Source organism: Brachyhypopomus gauderio, chromosome 9 (assembly GCF_052324685.1).
Source record: "Brachyhypopomus gauderio isolate BG-103 chromosome 9, BGAUD_0.2, whole genome shotgun sequence".
Classification (NCBI taxonomy): Eukaryota; Metazoa; Chordata; class Actinopteri; order Gymnotiformes; family Hypopomidae; genus Brachyhypopomus; species Brachyhypopomus gauderio.
In genome coordinates, this window is record NC_135219.1 from 14,845,509 (window position 1) to 14,864,773 (window position 19,265).

At 40.6% G+C, this 19,265-nt stretch overlaps 3 protein-coding genes across 4 annotated transcripts in view; all 3 read right to left on the reverse strand.

Annotated features, from left to right (window-relative positions):
* Positions 1-60: 60 nt before the first annotated feature.
* On the reverse strand, positions 61-13,458 carry tdrd6a (tudor domain containing 6a). The gene is made up of 19 exons (XM_077017463.1): positions 13,026-13,458; positions 12,437-12,496; positions 5,400-10,941; positions 5,181-5,305; positions 5,001-5,081; positions 3,971-4,010; positions 3,663-3,721; positions 3,504-3,552; positions 2,989-3,050; positions 2,678-2,729; positions 2,539-2,597; positions 2,406-2,445; positions 1,649-2,184; positions 1,516-1,564; positions 1,344-1,414; positions 1,175-1,235; positions 963-1,024; positions 804-858; positions 61-650 (listed from the first exon to the last, which is right to left on the reverse strand). Exons 3-19 carry the CDS (start codon positions 10,873-10,875, stop codon positions 535-537), a joined length of 6,993 nt encoding a protein of 2,330 aa, XP_076873578.1. The 5' UTR covers positions 10,876-10,941; positions 12,437-12,496; positions 13,026-13,458; the 3' UTR covers positions 61-534.
* A 606-nt stretch (positions 13,459-14,064) lies between these two features.
* sf3b6 (splicing factor 3b, subunit 6) lies at positions 14,065-15,918 on the reverse strand. Its single transcript, XM_077017462.1, has 4 exons — positions 15,757-15,918; positions 15,151-15,269; positions 14,382-14,520; positions 14,065-14,231 (listed from the first exon to the last, which is right to left on the reverse strand). Exons 1-4 carry the CDS (start codon positions 15,784-15,786, stop codon positions 14,142-14,144), a joined length of 378 nt encoding a protein of 125 aa, XP_076873577.1. The 5' UTR covers positions 15,787-15,918; the 3' UTR covers positions 14,065-14,141.
* A 275-nt stretch (positions 15,919-16,193) lies between these two features.
* The window catches only part of vsnl1a (visinin-like 1a), a 29,958-nt gene continuing 26,886 nt past the window's right edge, over positions 16,194-19,265 (reverse strand). For both annotated transcript variants that reach the window (XM_077017466.1, XM_077017465.1), the window contains exon 4: positions 16,194-18,171. In XM_077017466.1, the coding sequence (XP_076873581.1) occupies positions 17,974-18,171 (198 nt within the window). In that variant the 3' untranslated portion in view covers positions 16,194-17,973. The remainder of the gene's footprint in view (positions 18,172-19,265) is intronic.

The following is a 19,265-nucleotide window of genomic DNA, read 5'->3' on the forward strand; positions in this document are numbered from 1 at the left end:
AGTGAAACACTGACTATTTGTTCATTTTGATAATATAATGCAACCGGCTAAAAAAAAAATTAGGAAAAGGTTTGTTTATTTTACACAAACAAAAATCCCATTGTTTTCTTTTCAGAACATGTAATACTAGGAGACAACTTTAAACTCGACCTATGTGAAACAATGAAATAACATCTCTGGTGTAAATTAAGGTTGTTTTGGTAAATACACCGAAATACTCAGAACAAGAAGGAACCATGACAGAAAAACAAAGAGCAAGAAAACATTCAGTCTAGTTTTCATTTGCAATTCTGAAATGATAAAACAGCTACAACTGTTAAGTGAGATGCTAAATTTTAAGCTTCAAAACAAAGGATGTGAGAACAGACGTCACTGAAAAATGCTCAAGAATTCAATACAAGAAAAAAAAACAAATTGGCAGCTGAACTTCAGAGGCCCGTTTTCAAACGTACAGCCATGCGTCATGAACAGCTGTAGCTACTTCTCAGCACCTGGGTGGGTCACTTGCCTGTGTCGATGACCCCTGCCACACTTTTACAAAATCACATCTTCATCAGATCTGTCCTCCACTTTCAGGGTCAGATGAGTTACTGGGAAATCTAGCTCACTCGAGTCATGGTGTTCAAATGTTGATGGCTTGACAGGTGAGCCTTCACAGGTGAGACATTTAATGGCATAATGCACATCTGGCACTCAACACTCCATGTCATTAGTGATGCTCAACATCGCATATTAAAATAGCCTCAAGGTACTACCCACCATTTTCTGTTAATTTTATGATTCACCACAATGTGATTACTCACCACAAGCTTCCTCCACAGCAGGAAGAGGGTTGGCCTCCACAGTATCTCCTTGAAGCTAAGATAATAGTGAACACAGCATGCAAATATTCCAAGTATATCATAGTATTGTGTTTTAAATTTAGTATGAAATTTCCAAGAGTAGCAACACAAGTTAAATACCGTATCATCAGACGCAGTATCTGACTCCAGTTCAGAATCGCTTGCAAGATTGACCAGATCTTCTGTATATCAGGAAGACATGAAGGTCACATTGACTGGATGCAGAACGTTTTACAGTTCGCACAGCATACTGGACAGATCCACCACACCCTGGACACCATAAATTGTTGCAGAACGGCACAAACTAATATAGGTTCATCTAAATAACTTGCCATTAACTTTATCAGTCAAGTCTCCCTGATAAGGATCACCCTCAGCTTCCACATCCTGGACCTATAAACACATTGAAGATGAGGCTTCAGCATTGACTAAGCGTGCGCCCTCTTATGTGTCTCTATTGAAGTATTATGATTGAGGAATTAAGATTATGAATAAATAAACCTGATCCAGAGGCGTCACGGCAAGAGACTTCAACAGCTCGTGTGTCCCCTCACTTGTCTTACTGCTTTGATCTAATGTAACCCAACAACATTTAGCAATGTAAAAGATCAGGCCTTATGTAAGAAAAAACAAACAGCGAGATATCAATATAAAAATAAAATAAAATAACCACCTGTTTGCTTCTCTTGTGGTGGACTCTCCTCAGCATCCTCATTAATGATCTAATGATAGATACACACACCAATTTGGCTAAAAACAGACCGCAAGTGCAATTCCCAAAATACAGACTAGGCATTTTGATTTACCAGGACATTCAAAGCAAAATTGAAGCACTGTTCTGGGTCCGTTCCGGGCTCCGCGGCCAAGGCAGGATCTGTTCTGGGCTCCGCGGCCAAGGTGGGATCCGCTCCGGGCTCTGCGGCCAAAGTGGGCTCAGCGGCCAAGGCGGGATCCGCTCCAGGCTCTGCGGCCAAGGCGGGATCCGCTCCGGGCTCCGCGGCCAAGGCGGGATCCGCTCCGGGCTCCGCGGCCAAGGCGGGATCCGCTCCGGGCTCCGCGGCCAAGGCGGGATCCGCTCCGGGCTCCGCGGCCAAGGCGGGATCCGCTCCGGGCTCCGCGGCCAAGGCGGGATCCGCTCCGGGCTCCGCGGCCAAGGCGGGATCCGCTCCGGGCTCCGCGGCCAAGGCGGGATCCGCTCCGGGCTCCGCGGCCAAGGCGGGATCCACTCCGGGCTCCGCGGCCAAGGCGGGATCCACTCCGGGCTCCGCGGCCAAGGCGGGATCCACTCCGGGCTCCGCGGCCAAGGCGGGATCCACTCCGGGCTCCGCGGCCAAGGCAGGATCTGCACAGGAAGATGAGAAGAAGCCAGTTACATTTTGGGGATGGGAGAGGGTAACAGCACATTATTGCTACCTCAGAATTGTAATGCTTAACTCCGCAGTTCAATTAATAAATCTAACTGGGTGCTGAAGTCCTGACTGATTCATGAAAAAATACCACCATGCTCTGGTTTAATACAAACTAAGAAAATATTTAAAATATAATTCTAAGTGCTTTACTCACCTTCTTGCTCCACTGATATAACCTCATTAAACATTTCACTCTGCAGAAGAAATATTGTCATTAGACATTGTTGTAATTGGTCTTTCAGAAAATGTACACGTTATTTGAATCCAGGGAGGATAGTTAGGCTTGCCGTTTCAAGAGCACGTGTTCTGGAATTTGAGGGTCCGTTCATATCTTCATGTAAAGGTACTGTTGAATAAGACAGAACAGACTTGCATGGGTATCATCATTTCACTATTGAAGCAGGATAATCAACCAAGATCACTCACGCTCAGACTCTGCTTCTAGATCACCAGAACAGGAGTTCTCATGGTCTTCAGGCTGCAGTGGTGTGGAGAAGAAACATTCCAATCATTCATGATGCTCAACTGGACTGCATGCTCTGGCCCTCATTTACATCCCATTTAAAGCATTTAGTAGTTCACTCGTTTACAGCAATGTGCACAAGTGTTCTGCTGTCTTCTTTGAACTTATCCCTGTGCTAGTATAATTAGGCATGAATCTAAGGACAGATCAAGCAAACAACAAAGTAAGAGCAAAGTAAATAAATGTATTAATTAAAACCTCAAAACCAATTTACCTGTTCCTCAACGGAAATGTCCAGATCTGACGACGACTCTGTAACCACCTCTCCACCATTATCTATTTAAAATGGATTTTAATACATCTGTAAGAATGAATTCAACTAAAAACTGGTTCCTCCATCTAGAACTTCAGGAGCACTTTGCTTGCACAGCTGATGAAAGACCCCTGTCCAAAACACCTTGTCTGTCTGTGTAAACCTTGGGCACTTCACTATAATTTTTCATCACTCTACATCTTTTACTACAGTACTGAAGGTACTCACCTGGAAACTCCTTCACATTTATATGCAAGTATGCAGCAGCTGGGCCACAGTTATTAGTCAAACTGGTCATTTGTCTCCTGACCATCAGAATCATCAAGTTTAAGGATGTCTCCGGTGGCAAGGCATTTTAAATGCCAATACTGCATCAATGCCATTTCTTTGAATCTACCTTCTAGAACCCCAGATGAGTTTGACTGCACAGCTGATGCAAACCTGATGAGACCTTTGAAATTAAGATGGTCTCTTACCAGAAGATTCTGAAGAGGAAAATCTGACCCCAGCCTCAGTTTCATCAGCCTAATATGAAGTGTCATGAAATTGATCATCATTAAAATCATTACTCTGGCATCAGTCTGGCATTTAATTTGTTTTCATGTCATTCTCCTGCCATTAGACAGTACATTTACCTTTGGAAGAGTATTCACAGGGCCAACGGCAGGGGTTCTTCCATCAAACATCATGTCTTCTACAAGATAACCATCCATTCCAGTCATGAATGTTCTTACATGAGTGCTCTTAACATGTTTGACTTCATGACTTTGTGAAATAATTTATTTATACAGTTTAATCTGAAGAGTCAGTTTATTTTATTTAACTTTTTTAAAATATTTTTTTTAACAGCAGCAACAATAATAATTTTTTATAGCGGTCCTCATATTGTCATGGCATTAAAACCTTTACAAGAACCATTAACTTGATTCAATAGAGAACGTACCTTCTGACCTTTTAGAATCTGCACCACATGAGACCTGCAATTACAATCACGGTAAATGAATAAACTTGTAATCAACTCTACAACCCCACCCAAATTCACCCACACCCAAACGCAGTTTTATTCTAAATTAAAACTAGGTGAGATTCACATATTTGATGATTCACATATCAATCTTGCACTTTGACCTTCAGAAAAAAAAAAAAAGATGTAAAACTTCTGTCCAAATTCTAAGTGACTTTCTAAAAGATTGTGTCATCAAATGGGAAATTTTATCTACAGGCATTTAAAACAGAACTAATAAATGAATACTACCCAGACCTGGTAAACACATCATCAAGCCCAAGCAGCTCTCAGAGATAGTAATCATCATTTAGATTTGGGTGTAGTAAAAGGTTTTGGTGTCTGCCTCACAAATCTCACTCTTTACTCACATCTGCTTTCATCATTTTACCTCACCACTTAATCATGTAAAACTGTGAGATGAACACAAGAACATTATGTTTATTGGAGCATTGCATAATGTCACTGTATTCAAACTGTTTATGGTACCATAAGTGTTGAAACACATTGGCAGAAATTGCTATACTAAAATTCTAAAACAAACATGAGATTGGTAGTGTTTGAGGATTTTTTTTGCAGTATTAAATAACTGAAGTGTAAATTGTCTTGCAAAACATACTTGAGTAAATTAAAATTTAGTTTTTATAATAGTGATGATTAAAAAGCCTAACCTTTTAAAAAGACTAAATATACTAAATCCTGAAGTAATAATACATTTACCATAAATACAAAGTTTCCAAGTAGACTCAGTGTAAGCATGTATGTTCAGGAAAAAAAGCTAGTCAAACACCCAACATTTTTCTACAGTGGAGTCAATTGGGACTCCACTAAAATCCAACACTCTACCATTGTTTAAAACACAAACCGTCTTCCGTCAATTTTGGAACAAGTTACAGCGTTCGCAGATCACGGACACTAATGTGACTGATGTACTCCGACTTTAAAGACAGCATCAAGTGATGCTTCCTACCTCTACTGTTTTCTCTGGTACAATTTCAAAGATATTAACTGGATCAACCAGCATCTCAGAATCATGCTCCAAAAGCAGCACCTGTGAGCATAGAGGACAAACATTATAGAGTTAAATTTAACTAACAACTGCACAGGACCGTCACTTACATGAATGAATTCAAAACAGAGATGTACTTACTAAGGTAGAATCGTCATAAAGCTTTAAAATTTGTGCACGACACCAATTTGCATGTGCATAGGACCGGACCACACATTCGGATCCAACAGGACTCCTTTGTGCGGGCCTCCTTAGTTGTCCCAAGTCTTAAGAAAAGAGCATTTGTTTTTGCATGTACATGAATAATGTTATGCATTTACAAATTTTAGAATCAGAATTCCCTTTGTGTTTGTGACATACCTGATTTAATGGTCTCATGAAGGTCTTTTTCAAGTTCTGAAATAGGTGAATCCATCTGTGTGCACGTGTATACATTTTCATCAAATTCACAAGGCTGCTCCTCTTGTGGCAAAGTAGCCATTGCATCCTTGTCAATGTCACTCAAAGGTTTGCTGATCTCCTTTCTTTCATTATTCTGGGGTAGATCTGCTTGTGGATACTGAGAGGCTTCTCCTGAGCCATCCAATAAACATTCTCTTACCACATCTGCTGGTTGATTGGCACAAATGTCTGAGCCAACATCTACATTTGAATCTTTCACCTCTGTGTTTTTATCATCATGTTCATGGTTTTCACTGGCTTTTAACTCCAACTCATCTACAATCGATACTTTTATGTTTTCTAATTCAACATCATCTTGAGAAGATACCATGCCAATGTCAAAATTGGATTCATCCAGCATTTCAGCTTGCCCAGCCACTGTGCCTTCCACTTTAGGAGGCAGTAACTCAGGTGTCAAAATAAAAGGATCACTGGACAGACACTTTGTATCTGACTGAAATAGGTCATTTGGTCCAAGAGATTCAGATCCATGTTCACAGGACTCAATTTCAGTAACTACTGAAAAATCATCAGCCATCTCAACTAGTGCATTTGTCAGCTCAAGAGATGTCTTCTCACCGCACTGATGCCAAAAACTCTTAATTGCATCATTGATTACAAGTTTATCACATTCCAGCTTAACAAAATGTGGAGATTCCACATCATGGGAACTGCCCAATTTCAAAATTGTGACTTCCAAGAGGCGGTCAATGATTAGCTCAAAGAAATGATCGTTTGCCCCGTCATTCCAAAAGCCCTCTGAAACATCAAAACCATCAAGCTGACAAGCAAATGCCTGAGGAGGAAAATCAGAAACCTCAGATGGCAATGGTCTAACCTCACTCACTTTAACTTTTGATTCATTTCCATAGTCCACAAACAGAACGGACAGAGTATCGTGTTCTCTGGAAGTCACCTTTGCACGATACCACAACTCGTCCTCAGCAAAAAGAGAAATACAGCCACTTCCAACTGACAGCAATTCTTCACTCAAAGCTTTAGTCTCCATAGCATTCCCAGCCTTTTGGATTATATCAGAAATTTCTTGCAGATTTTCTGTTTCTGCATACTGACACCAGAAGAGATGTGGCCCACTAATGAACGTGGCATATGCAGCAATCATTTGCCCACTTGAAATGTCAGGACTCTTGTATGTACAGGGGTTGATGGGAGATGGCTCCTGCTCAGTGACTGGGCTCTTAGGAGCATCTGCAACTGCAGTGTCTCTAGAGCACGAAGATCCGAGTAACAGACCATGAGCCTCGAGACTGACCTCCCACACAGAGCCTGACAGTTTGATAAATGTACATACAAGCCCATCAGCATTTTCTTCCATTTCTTTTTTGAAGCTAGAGGTCATTTCACTATCATCAACATAAAGCACTCCAGTCAGGGAGCAGTGAATGCTATATCTTGGATGTAAAAAGAATGATCTGTCCAGACGTCCTATTTTTGAGACTGAAACTTCTGCAGAGTTTCCAAAGTCAATGAATTCTACACCAACTATATCATTACAGGGTGCTTTTCTTATAACTGCGCGATACCAACAGTTGTCATCAGGGAACACTGCACTAACCAAGTCACCTTCATGAATGTCACTGAAGGTAACGGGCACAAACTCTGCTTGGTCATTATTCAGCTTTTCCACCATAGAGTAAATTTCAGTTTCATCCGATACTAACTGGACAAAGAAACTCAAAGGACTGTTGCAATGAGAGATGAACACTTCCGTTTTCTGTCCAGGTTTCACAACTTTCAAAGGAAGGTTTGCTGGTTGGAGGCCATTTTGTTCAGTAGATTCACCATGGGATTCTTCTTGATGATTTGATTCCATTTGTTGCACCTTTCCTCTCGTGTCTCCATCATGGGATTTCTTTGGGGTTGCTACTAGTCCGTCACTGTTCTGAGTTTTCCAGGGTCCACAAGTCCACTGTGGTTCTTTCTCTCTTTTAAATCTTTGAACACCGTCTTCACCAATTTCAGTCTTTTTCTTTCCAGGTGCCTTGTCATCACTGCCGTTTTCAATTCTATAGTGAGGCTTACTGCAGGCATCCATATCCTTGGCAAGAAATCTCTTTTTGGTTATTTCTTTTCTCTCACTTTCAACATGAAATTTTTCTTTGATCGCTGCATTCACCTGAATTGTTCCATCATAGAGCTCAACAATTAGTTTACTGTCTTGTTCTTTGGCTACTACTAATGCTTTGAGGCTGCGATCAATCACAAAATTCTCAAACCAGTTATTGACTTCATCTGGGACATTGTCAGGCATGCCAGATAGCCCACATTCAATTGCCTGTACTGGAACCGACATGATTTCACTAGCCTCAAATGGAACTGGCAGTAGGTCTGCTTTCTGAACTTCTTGAGTGTCACCATAATCTACAAAGTAGACTACAATAGAAGACTTTGTGGACTTAATCTGTCCTCTATACCACAATCCATCTGTGTATTTTGCAAAGCAAACCTTTCCAAAAGTTTTTGGACACTCAATGTTCTCAAGCTGGCGGCATATGTTATTCACTTTAGTCGCAAGTTCTTCAACTTGCACAGAATTTCTTCTCAGATGGCAAAAGAAGTGATTGACATTTGTCACACTGATGATGCTTACGTCTTCCTCAGATCCAGTTTTGATGCCATGTGTGGAGAAATAGTACGAGTCCAAGTGAAAAGGATGAAGGACTGCCTTTTTAGATGGTGCACAGTCAGCCAAACCCCTCTGGATAAGAAGACTGCAAACACTTTGGAATGGAGTCTCTAGATCAACCACGTTGAACACCACTTTCTGAGCATTGTACATAACTGCATACACAGTGCACTTCAAGTCGATGTTCATGGATGTGGCAGTGTCCACAAACTCTCGAAACTGCATGGTGGCATCCGGACTCCAGGCTGATGTGAAACAGGAGGCAGGATGGTTCAGGTTATATAAGCTGCACCGGAACGCTTGTCCTTTTAGCTTCACAAATGCTGGATCAATGTGACGAAGGTCATGCAGCGCAACCTTCTTGGTCTGCCCGTAATCGACAAATAGCACGGTCATATGTGGTGTTTGGTGCTTTTGGATGACCAAGCCTCGATACCACATCCCATTGTCAGGATTACGAGCAACACAGGCTGCTTCCAAAGGGGGATGAAATTCAGAGTTTGCATAGTATTCCTGGAGGTCTTGCATTAGCAATTTCAGGCTTTCTTTGTTGTTAGCTTTTTGACACCAAAAGTCATTTGGGCTCTCAATGTAAGACACAGTAACCTCAACCAAGCTCCCAATTGGAAATAAGTACTCCTTGAAAGCAGATCTGGGTCTTGCAAGTGAACTGGATGACTGAGAGACAGCACTTGTCTGGATAATGTCAGAAGTCTGCATCACACTGGAGCAAGGTTTGACAATAGGGTTACTCAGGGTTTTTCCAAGAGTTGCTCTGTCAGCCAAACCAGCATTGCATAGCAACTTGGTTAAATCCTGTTCTCCGTCTGACAAAGGGTCCATCACCTGAACAACATGAGTGTCTTGGGACTTTGCAAGTACATGTACATTAAGAACTTTATCTTGAACAGCTTTTGAAAAGAATGATGTTGTCTTTTGATCCCAATGTTCACAATTTGGTTTAATTCCATAAAGAGCACATTTTATTGCCAAGGCTGGTAGCTTTTGATACTCAAGAGGCAACTCACGAAGACTTAGACAATCAACAAGTTCTGTGTTTCCATAGTCAAGGAAGAAAACCTCAACTTGTTTATTAACCACTTTGGAAATAGCAGCTCTATAGAACACGTCATCTTGAGATTTAGCCACACAGACTAGGCCAACCACTGGCTTTCTAATCAATCCCTCAGCACTGGTTGGATCAGTGTACAGCTCTCCCAGGGCCACCATCAGGTGGTCAAACTCATCACCATATTCCTGTGTCTGAATCCAAAACTTAGAGGGACTGTCAACATGTTGCACAACAGCCACATGGGAAGTGTTAGGTGACAGACATGCTGTAAAAAAAACAGGTTTATTCCCTTTCGAATCACCCAGGTTGGTTGGATCTGTGGATTCTTTATGGGCTTTAACTGAAATCTGGCATTTTTCAGTTGGACTCTTCTGAACCGTATAATCTCCATGAGACTTGGGGTCTACTGTGCATTTCTCTCTTGATCCAAATAAACTGTTTATGTTGGTGTTTTCATCCCCATAGAGTGTAACATAGTGTACGCCTTCTGAAAGGCTTTGATACTCAAATCTGGCAATGACGGTCCTGTTGAGCAGTAAGGACTTTAGGTAATCAATCTGTGGAGCTGTCCAGCCAACTCCCCTGTCAACGACTCCATGGAGAGAACACACGTAAGTTACAACAGGCATTCTGAAAAATTCAGGAGGAAGTGGTCGGACATGCTCCACTTGAACAAACTGTTTCTTTCCATAATCCACATGGAGCACCTCTGCGACATTGTTGGAGGACATGACCTGCTGCAAGACAGAGCGGTACCATTTCCCATCATTTCCTCTTGATGCACAAGGAGTCCCCAAGTTCTCTACCCTGGCAAAATGAGTTCCAACTCTTCCTTCAAAATGCTGAGTTAACTGATCCGTCAACTTCTTGAGCTCCTGTGAGAAAACCTTCAGCTGACAAAAGACACGAAGGGGATTTGTTACCTCTGTAACAACCACAGTCTCAACAGTTTCAGTCTGCAGCTCTGGGTACATGTACCACTGCTGTTTCTCAGTTTGCTCAATGACTTCAACTCGTTCATTTCTCAGGGCTGTTGTCTTCTGGGGCTCTACAGATCCACTACAATCTTGTAAAGACTTTGTGACAAAGTCTTTGAACCTTTCATTTGACAATTTCTTCACGAATCCCATCTCATACATTTGCTTAGACAGGCATGGAATATCAAGCAGAAATGTACGCTGAGGTACTATAACATCCTGAACAGAGGCCATGACCGTTCTCCCACAGAAGGTTTTCAGGAATTCCAAGGCCATTGGTGACCATCTATTTTCAGGGGACAATGGTAGGACATTGGCCAGAACACAAAATTCAACTTCAGGAGGCAGATAGAAAAAGTCTGTTTGGCCCCAAGCCAAAGTGCTGGTAGAAGCCCGAAGTGTTCTGCCTTCATCAATGAGAAAGACACTGTAGTCACTAGCATTTCTCGACACTATACGGGCTCTGTACCATGTTTCATAGATACGTACAAGACATAAGTCACCAGGATTCCCTTCAGTCTCATTAAATACCACTTTGGGGTACTGAATCTCTTTTTTCATTCGCTGATATGAAAGTCTGCGGTCTTGGTCAAAATTTCCCCAAAATTCTACCAGAACACAGAGAGGATTCAGGTTTACTCTGGTAATGAGCACGGACACACGTGAACCAGGTAACGGGAGACCGGGAATTGAACACATTATGTTGTTTTTCAGGATTCAAGCTTCCACATTCATGAGATTGTCTGTGATGAAAGGTGTGGGTATCTGCAAAGAAAACAAAGGATTAGCCAACATATAGAAAATGTACAGGATTTGGGTCTGGAGTGACTCTCATTGATGTTTAATTGTTCAGGCCATCTTGGAAAAGGACTCTACATGAAATTCAACAGAAATAATGGACTTGGACTATTCATTAAATCTGCACAGAAGGACACAAACCCAATATCTGATGCAAACTACTCTACATGTAATTAGAAAAGCCACCATGAACTACTGATTTATCCGTTTCAGCCATGGTTACTAAATAACACTAAAGAAATGACCAGTTTTAGTTCAGCATGATAATGCATACCCAATACAAGGCAACTCAAGACATATGCTATTTGTTAGTGGACACAGCACAATATAAAACTGGGTTGATATCAGGTCCATAATGATACAGCAAGGAAACAATTAAGGCGTGTCATTAGAGACAATTGTTGGTCTGTTTTGGAAAAAAATTGTCCATGGAGCATCAAAATGTGTAAACCACATGACATCTAATCTCTATTAAAGTACTAAAAAAATGTATACTGAATACCATAGCATAAGTAAGGAACTTGTTAGCGAGCAACACAGCTGTTTCGTGTCTACATGAAGGTGAACATTTAACAGTCCTCTATAAAAACAAAACAATCCTACTTGGATATATTCATAATATCTATTCATCTTTTTTCTCCATAAATCGAACATTCATTCATCTTAGGTGCACATGTTGTGCATCATATTGAACCTAACTCTTGGGGCCACATTCATAGAATCCATATCTCCATATAGAGATTATGTACAGGTTGGAGTTTATTAAAAATAACCTAACTTCCAAGCAAGGAGCCTAAACTACAACTGAAATCATTGCATGTACCATCAGCATTACTGTACATCCGAGTCATTATTCAAAGAAGGGATGAGCTGTTATTTGATTTCTCTCCGCAAGCCTTGCTTAAACTCATACTCCAATCAGCAAACTGGAAGCTAAACAGCACCACAAGTTGGAATGTACTTCACATGTGAAAACCAGCTTGACACAGTTGTAACTGCTCACTGCTTTCTCTCCTAGGAGTTGCAAAATATCTACAAATGGCAGGGTCTGACTACAGTCTTCTTAACTAATTAATTCACCATATCAATGAATGCCAAGCACACCAGAAAAGAAACAGAACCACAAAATGCTGTTAGCCACCAAAAGGGTAAATGTGTGCTGCTTTGTTTAAGGAGGGAAGAATACAACCTTCACCTCACACTTGGTAAACACTGTTTGACAAGGCTAATTAAAATACAGCTGTCCCTCTGTACCCAATGAACTCTATTCAATGGCAAAATACATTTTTTTCCACACATGCCTCACCCGACAGGCCAGAAATGTTCCTTGTACTTCTCAGATTACAAATTTACTCCCCCAGGTAAAGCATTCTATAAACACCAAAGATCACTAGAGCAGGTGAACCCAATACCTAGTATATTCACGGATAGCTACATCATGTACAAGTCTTCAAATACTCACATATCCACTTCTCTGTCCTGCCCTTGAACCTGGCGCCAGATTCGATGACATGTCATATATCTGGAGAGAGAGAGGGGGGAGGGGGGACTTTACAAACTTTTTACTTCAGAGTTGTGATCTTTTTATTAAGACGCAGTAGTAATACCAGGCAAAACACTTGATCACACTACCAAACACAAATGTATAATCCTACAATTGTCACCCATTTCCAGTCCAAACACGAACTAACTTGTCGAGATGGTCGGACCTGCACATGGCTCCCGCTAGCACGGCTCACCTTAGCTAAATGGAGACGGTTTGGAAAGTGGCGATACTGGCAGCTTCAGCTAACACATTAAACACCTATTAAAACTGGTATACACAAAATTAATTGATAACTAGGAAAAGGACACGGTGGAGTTGTGAAGACATTCGTCGAATTCAATTTTTATTAGCTAGTCAGTTGTTAGCTAATATTAGCTAGTCAGTGCGCACATTGGTTAGTTACAGATCAACGTTGTCCGGTTTAACACAAATTGTACATATAAAAAATATATATATATCGTGTGCAAGCGCAGAATGCAACACTTACATTGCGAAAATTACTTACCTTAAAGTCCCAGTCTACAAATACGCGCTGGTGAACCCAGCTACGTGCAACACTTCAATTAGTTACAGCCCCAATTTACGCCACAACGCAACCGCCTCAAATTAAGACGTGGACGCCGTTGCGCCACGATCCTAGTGGACCAGGGATTTATGTCAACATGTATGTGCAAATAAACTAACGTTGTCCAGGGAACATCTGCTAAATCTAAAACTGCGAGTCCAACTTCAGCTTCAGCGCCAGTCACTTGCAGCCCTGAGGCAGAAAGGTCCTGCATGAGGCCCGTGAGAGGCGCTAGGTGCCATCTGGGTGTTATTATCGTTGATTGTGAGGTGCTTTGGAAACCAGCCACCTAAAAGTAGTTCTTGACCGGTTATTCATTCGGAGTTTTATTTTTGAGTAAAATAATGAGATCTGTAATTAAGGTTTCAAATGATTAGTGTTATTGTTGGAAATAAGTACTGGTGGTAATAATAGCATGATCTGAGACACCTCGTTTATATGTAACCTTTGTAGATTATAGTCTTCTCCAAAGGCAGAGATGCGGTTGTAAAAACATTAAATCACTAGCACAAATTTTAGGTTTGAAGTCAGCCAGTACATTTTAGGGCATTTGGCAGACACCCTTACCCAGAGCGACTTACATTTTTATCTAATTTTTATACAAGTGAGCAATTGAGGGTTAAGGGCCTTGCTTAGGGGCACCTCAGTCATGGCCTCAGGTCTGGGAATCGAACCCACAACACTCTGGTCAAAAGACCAGTTCCCTAACCGCCAGGCCATGACTGCCCCTAGCTACTACCTATAAAGTAGAAATGTAGTTCTATTTCTAAAAATACGGTGCAACATTACAATGAACAGATGATGCTCAGTGGAAAACCAGACACATTCAATTAACAACAAATTTGTTTACTATAAAACAGCCATTTAATAATGAAACATTTAGGTTAAATATGCCCAATAATCATGTAAATATGATATGTCATTACTCAAGATTAACAGCAGGCAAGGAACACTTCACCAGCACAATGGTTAACGCACACGATGGATAGTGAACTGTACAAAACAAGGGGTTTATTTTCATCTTTTTTTATTGCTAAAAAAATAAGCTAAAGCCAACTACTTGGGAGGGTCTGTATTTATGCCATATTTCTCTTTCAATAATTTCAGCTGCTCTTCCTTTTTCTTTGTGTCCATTTTCTGGAATGCCTGAAAAGGAGAAAAACAAAACAGGGACCATCAAAATGAGCCAATTCACATGAATCTAGAAATGAAAAATACCCAGCAGACACACACTAGAACTTTAGTACCTCAAACAGCAGGAATGAAAACATGGTAACAGAGGAACCTTAAACTTACTCTGTTTGCATTGTAGTACAAAACCACCAAGTATCTGTTGCAAACGTTGAATCCAGAGAGGTGGTCACAGGCATTTTTGGCATCAAAGATGTCCTCATACACTACATAGGCTGTCCCTCTGGTCTCTGGTGTGTTCCCACTGCAAGCGCAAACCAAATTCATAAAAACACAACTACATAAATACAAACACACACAAAAGGTATGCACTACAGACACATTTGTTAAGAAATTAAGTGCCAAGTTGAAAATGAGCATAGGAAAAAAAATTTATTGCATGTGGGCTTTAGGTTGATATTTCATATTCGTACTGTATATAATACTGTGCAATATAATAAGTGCAAAGTTCATTTAAGATCAGAGATGTCATTTATATATATTAAATTGTTGTACAACATGAGGGAAAAAACACCCATATCGCTCGACCAACAAAATGCTCTTAGCTTGTGGTCTATCCTGATTACACATCTTACAGATCGGTCAGCATGAACAGTGGAACAAACAACCAAGGAGTTCGTTCCATGATTTTTGGACCCACTGTACCAGGACATTCATCAACCATGAATATACCAAGAAAACCGACCAGGTGTTCCAGAAACGTGTTCTGATTAATTTGCACTTGTGAATTATGGGAATATATAAGCATAACTAAGCAACAAATAGTAAACAATAACATCACATAAGAGACACATCTTTCAAAACTATATTGAAAAGAGAAAGTATCTGGTCATCAAAGCCATTGCTTGAGTTCAGATCATGATGTGGAACTTACACTCTGATTTGACGAATAGGCCCATATTTCCCAAAGATATCATACATTTCTTCTGCTGTGATCTTGTATGGAAGGTTACGTATGTATAATATTCTGTTCACCTCCGGAGGCAAGCGAATCTGCAGGAGAGAGAAAACACAATTTGCTTGTAAAATAAGACTAGATTGACATACCAAACGGAGTTGTACCTACACGTCAGGACTACATCTCCCCATCCAAAACTTTCTTGTGATGGGTTTTAGGAAACCTTAAGAAAAATGTTTTAAAATACCACACAAATGGTAAACTAAGAGGGTTGTAGCTTCGTTGTTTGTATCAGACGGTTCTACCGATTCAAGCTAACGTAGATAGCCAGCAAGCTAGCAAATGGACATCATATGATACATCAAAAACTAACACTCCTTTGTAATCTGGAAATAGTCCGCTGTACCTTATTGTCCAAGTGGCGCTACAGATAGATAGCTAACCTGGCCAAACGTCCACTGTATCGACGTATCCTCAGCTGAGCTAACGCTAGCTAGCCTGTTAACTACCTTTCTACGGCTAGCAAAACATCACGAAGTTAGATCGCAGAACCAGACATTTCGCAAACAAAACAGGACTTACATTCGCGCGCTTCGCTGCTTGCATAGCCATGATTGGGACTTTTTAGTTAGCCGGATGATCTAAATAAAACACCGTACACTTCAAAGAAACCTCTGAAATTTTGCTAACCGTGTTCAACAATGTTACTTGTAGCTACGCAATGTGTAATGTCTCGTGGCGCATAATAATGACGTTCTTCCGGAAACGTTATAACGTCGTTATTGCAGCAATATTAATTGAGGCGTACTGCCATCTAGTGGCGGTATAGAGAACTACGACTCTATCACTGCGTTGAGTCACTCTGTGGGGGAGCCTCAGTATTGCAGTATGTGTGCTCATAGGGAATCTAACCCATGCTGTTGATGTTGAGCACTGATTGCTCAACTCCACCGGGTAAATATAAAAGAAATAATGTACAAAAACATTTTCTTCATCAAACTCACACACTTGAGAAAAAAGCCCATATATTTTTTTATTAGTTTAAATCACAACACAAGGAATAGTGCAGCCATGACATTAGGGGCACAATACATGCGACATGTACAAAATAATCTTCGAAATTTAAAGCGTTGCCATTGCATGAATTTGGTGACAGGCAAGTAGGTAAACATTACATGTGTGTAAACCTATGTGTGTAAAGCTTGTATTTGACAGAGACAGAGGGCACTAAAATTGAGACATGTATTTGGTGAGCAAGTGAATATAAATTATATAGCTGACGCACAGAATACAGTATTTCGATTCATTGTGTAACATTAGGCTAGACAGCGATCCAGAGTTCGAGTAAGCACATTTAACTGTAGACACGACAAAGGACTGCGGACAGTTTATATACGTCCTCTCCCAAAACAGCTTCTTTCGAAACTAAACTGACCATTATATTTTGTATATCTGACTTAGGTAAGACTACGAAAAAAGCCTTAAACAATATTCCCAGCTGGATCTTTTTGAGGGAAACTTTATCGCAAGATCTTCTACCTTCCAGGGAGCCCACCGTATTTCCTAATAGTTTCTGATTTCGCACAGCAATATGTTCAAACCAGTGATATGCGGATCTCTATGTTCTTATTGAGGAACGGGCATATTGGAATTATTGAAAAAATAAAGTGCTGTTAAGACGAACAGCGGAGCATCTTCTGTGAACTGTGTGAATCTGTGACTGTTTCCCTTTGGAAACTCTGGTCCAGGATGCAGCTACAACCTGCTCGGTGTGCACATGCTTGGTAGTTCTCCTTTATATTTAACTTCACTCTTTGATCTTTTCCTGGTTGCCTTACCAACAGTGTTTGTTGTTCTGTTCTCCTGCTCCACAGTGCGCGCACAATACTGGATGTGCTGCTGTTCACTTGATGAGAAACTCATTTTCCTGCAGATGACCAAACCAAACTCAAATGACTAAATCAATCGCAATGAAACATATCCCTTGTACCATCACAGCATTTTGCATATCCTAGTGAAAAAAGGTCCTATTACTCGTATTATAAAGACCAACATTTTCACTTCTGTTGTCAGTAAGGCGTTCCTGTCTTTCTTTAGTATGAGACATTTTTTTAAGGCAGACCTAATGGCATGCAAACAAACTACTTTTATATTCACCGACAGTACAAGCACGTTTGAATGTGAAGGCTGGAATAGAGTACACGTGCTCAAACGACATGTGAATGGGTAAATTGGAACACTTGCCATGACCACAGGAACAGATTTGGTTGGCGTTATGCAGTATTATGATAAACATCGCTAGCGTTAGTATAGTCGCTTAATTCAACAGAGCACATCAGTGATGCGCAAGCTCCAGTTGGATGAGACTGTATGGGAAGTACTGTTCACCATTCACATTTTGGCAGTTTATTTGAATTATATATATATATATATATATATATATATATATATATATATAATTTTATAATTTTTATTTATTTATTATTTCTTTCTATAGCTATTTGATTTGTGCATGGTATGTTCTGTATGTGTTTACGAGCCTGTACTGTATGCATGAGGGTGTGTCTGTGTGTTTTGTGTGTGTGTGTGTATTTGTGTGTGAAGAAGTGGGTGCTTGTGTGCGTGCATGTGTAAAATATGTTAGCAAAGAACATTCTCATGCACACGAGTGTTTCAAACACAGGAAGCGGATCCATTGAAAGGTAGTCCAAGCGATTTTTTTTCAGTGGAAATAGCTGCAAACTGAATGGAACATGAACTCTTCTGTGCAGTCCTGTTGCACGTCCACCCCCCCCTCCCTCATTTCTGCAGGTCGCACTGCAGCAGTAATACAATGGACGGGTCACTCTTTGCTGCCTCTTTGAACTCCTCCAGCGAGATCTGGTCATCGTTGTTCTTGTCCATCTTGCTGAAGATTTTGTCGACGCGCTGCACAGGCGTTAGGCCATCCTCGTTCATCTTCATCATGATTACGGTGCCCACCATCTTGTAGATCGCCTAGAGAGGGAGAGATGAGAGTGGGTCTTCACTGGCCCTTTATGAAAGATGGTTTACAGTTCCTCAATGCAAATTCATTTTCACACTGGATTGAGATCTTAATGTATTGGTTCAGCAAAAGGAAATGTTTTTTTTTGTTTTTGTATCATGCTTTTACATGTAATTATAAAGCAGATTTACAGTAATCGGCTTTACAGAGAATACAGGCCCAGTCTACTAACGGGCAGAGTTGACAAAAAACTTCCTGACAGGAAGAGCAAGAAACCTGGAGAGAAACAGAGCTAAAGGGGGAACATCTCCTCCAGTCCACAGCGCCCAGAAAAGAGTCAACACAGAATTAATAAAGCTTTCCTTTTTTCTTCTAATAAACCTTTGAAAGCACTGACTTAGACAGAACTAATTGAATCATTCAGCCACTTCTGCCAGACGTGTTTGTTCAGCCATGATGTTCCACACGTCTCATGTTACCTTCATTAGTTCTGCAGTGGAGCTGAAAAAATATTATCTAGCAAAATATTGGAAACCAAAATAATTTCTTGGAAATATTGCCCAAATCTATACACACTTGCCTTAAACCAAATTAGCCTTGTAAAAATGAAGACTCTGAAGAATGGATCTCTGAAGAATGCAAACTTGCCTGTGTGGTTCAGGGAACAGGATCATTTACAGTAATCGATAAAAATGATCAATGAACATTAAGGGTCAGCCAGCTTGGACAACAAGATTTACTTTCTTCCTTTTAAGGGGAAACTGTACCAGTGATCTGGCTGTTAGGAAGATAATAAATTTCCACAGAACACAAATGCTATCCTTTACAAAGGAAGTGTGTGTTTGCCAAATTGCATTTTTTATGTATAAATGAGATTTCCTAATGCCATGTGAAGCAGTTGAAGTTGGAGCAGTTGGACAGGCACTTACAGAAAGGCTTTTAGTGCAATACTAGCTTGCTACATTAGCTTCATAGCTTGCTACATTAGCTTCATAGCTCCACAATAATAAGAATACTCCAGAAACCAAATATAACTTGACAGATTAAAATTGAATGTTTGATATCCTGTTCCAAAACCATGGGCACTAAGAGAACTTGTCCTCCA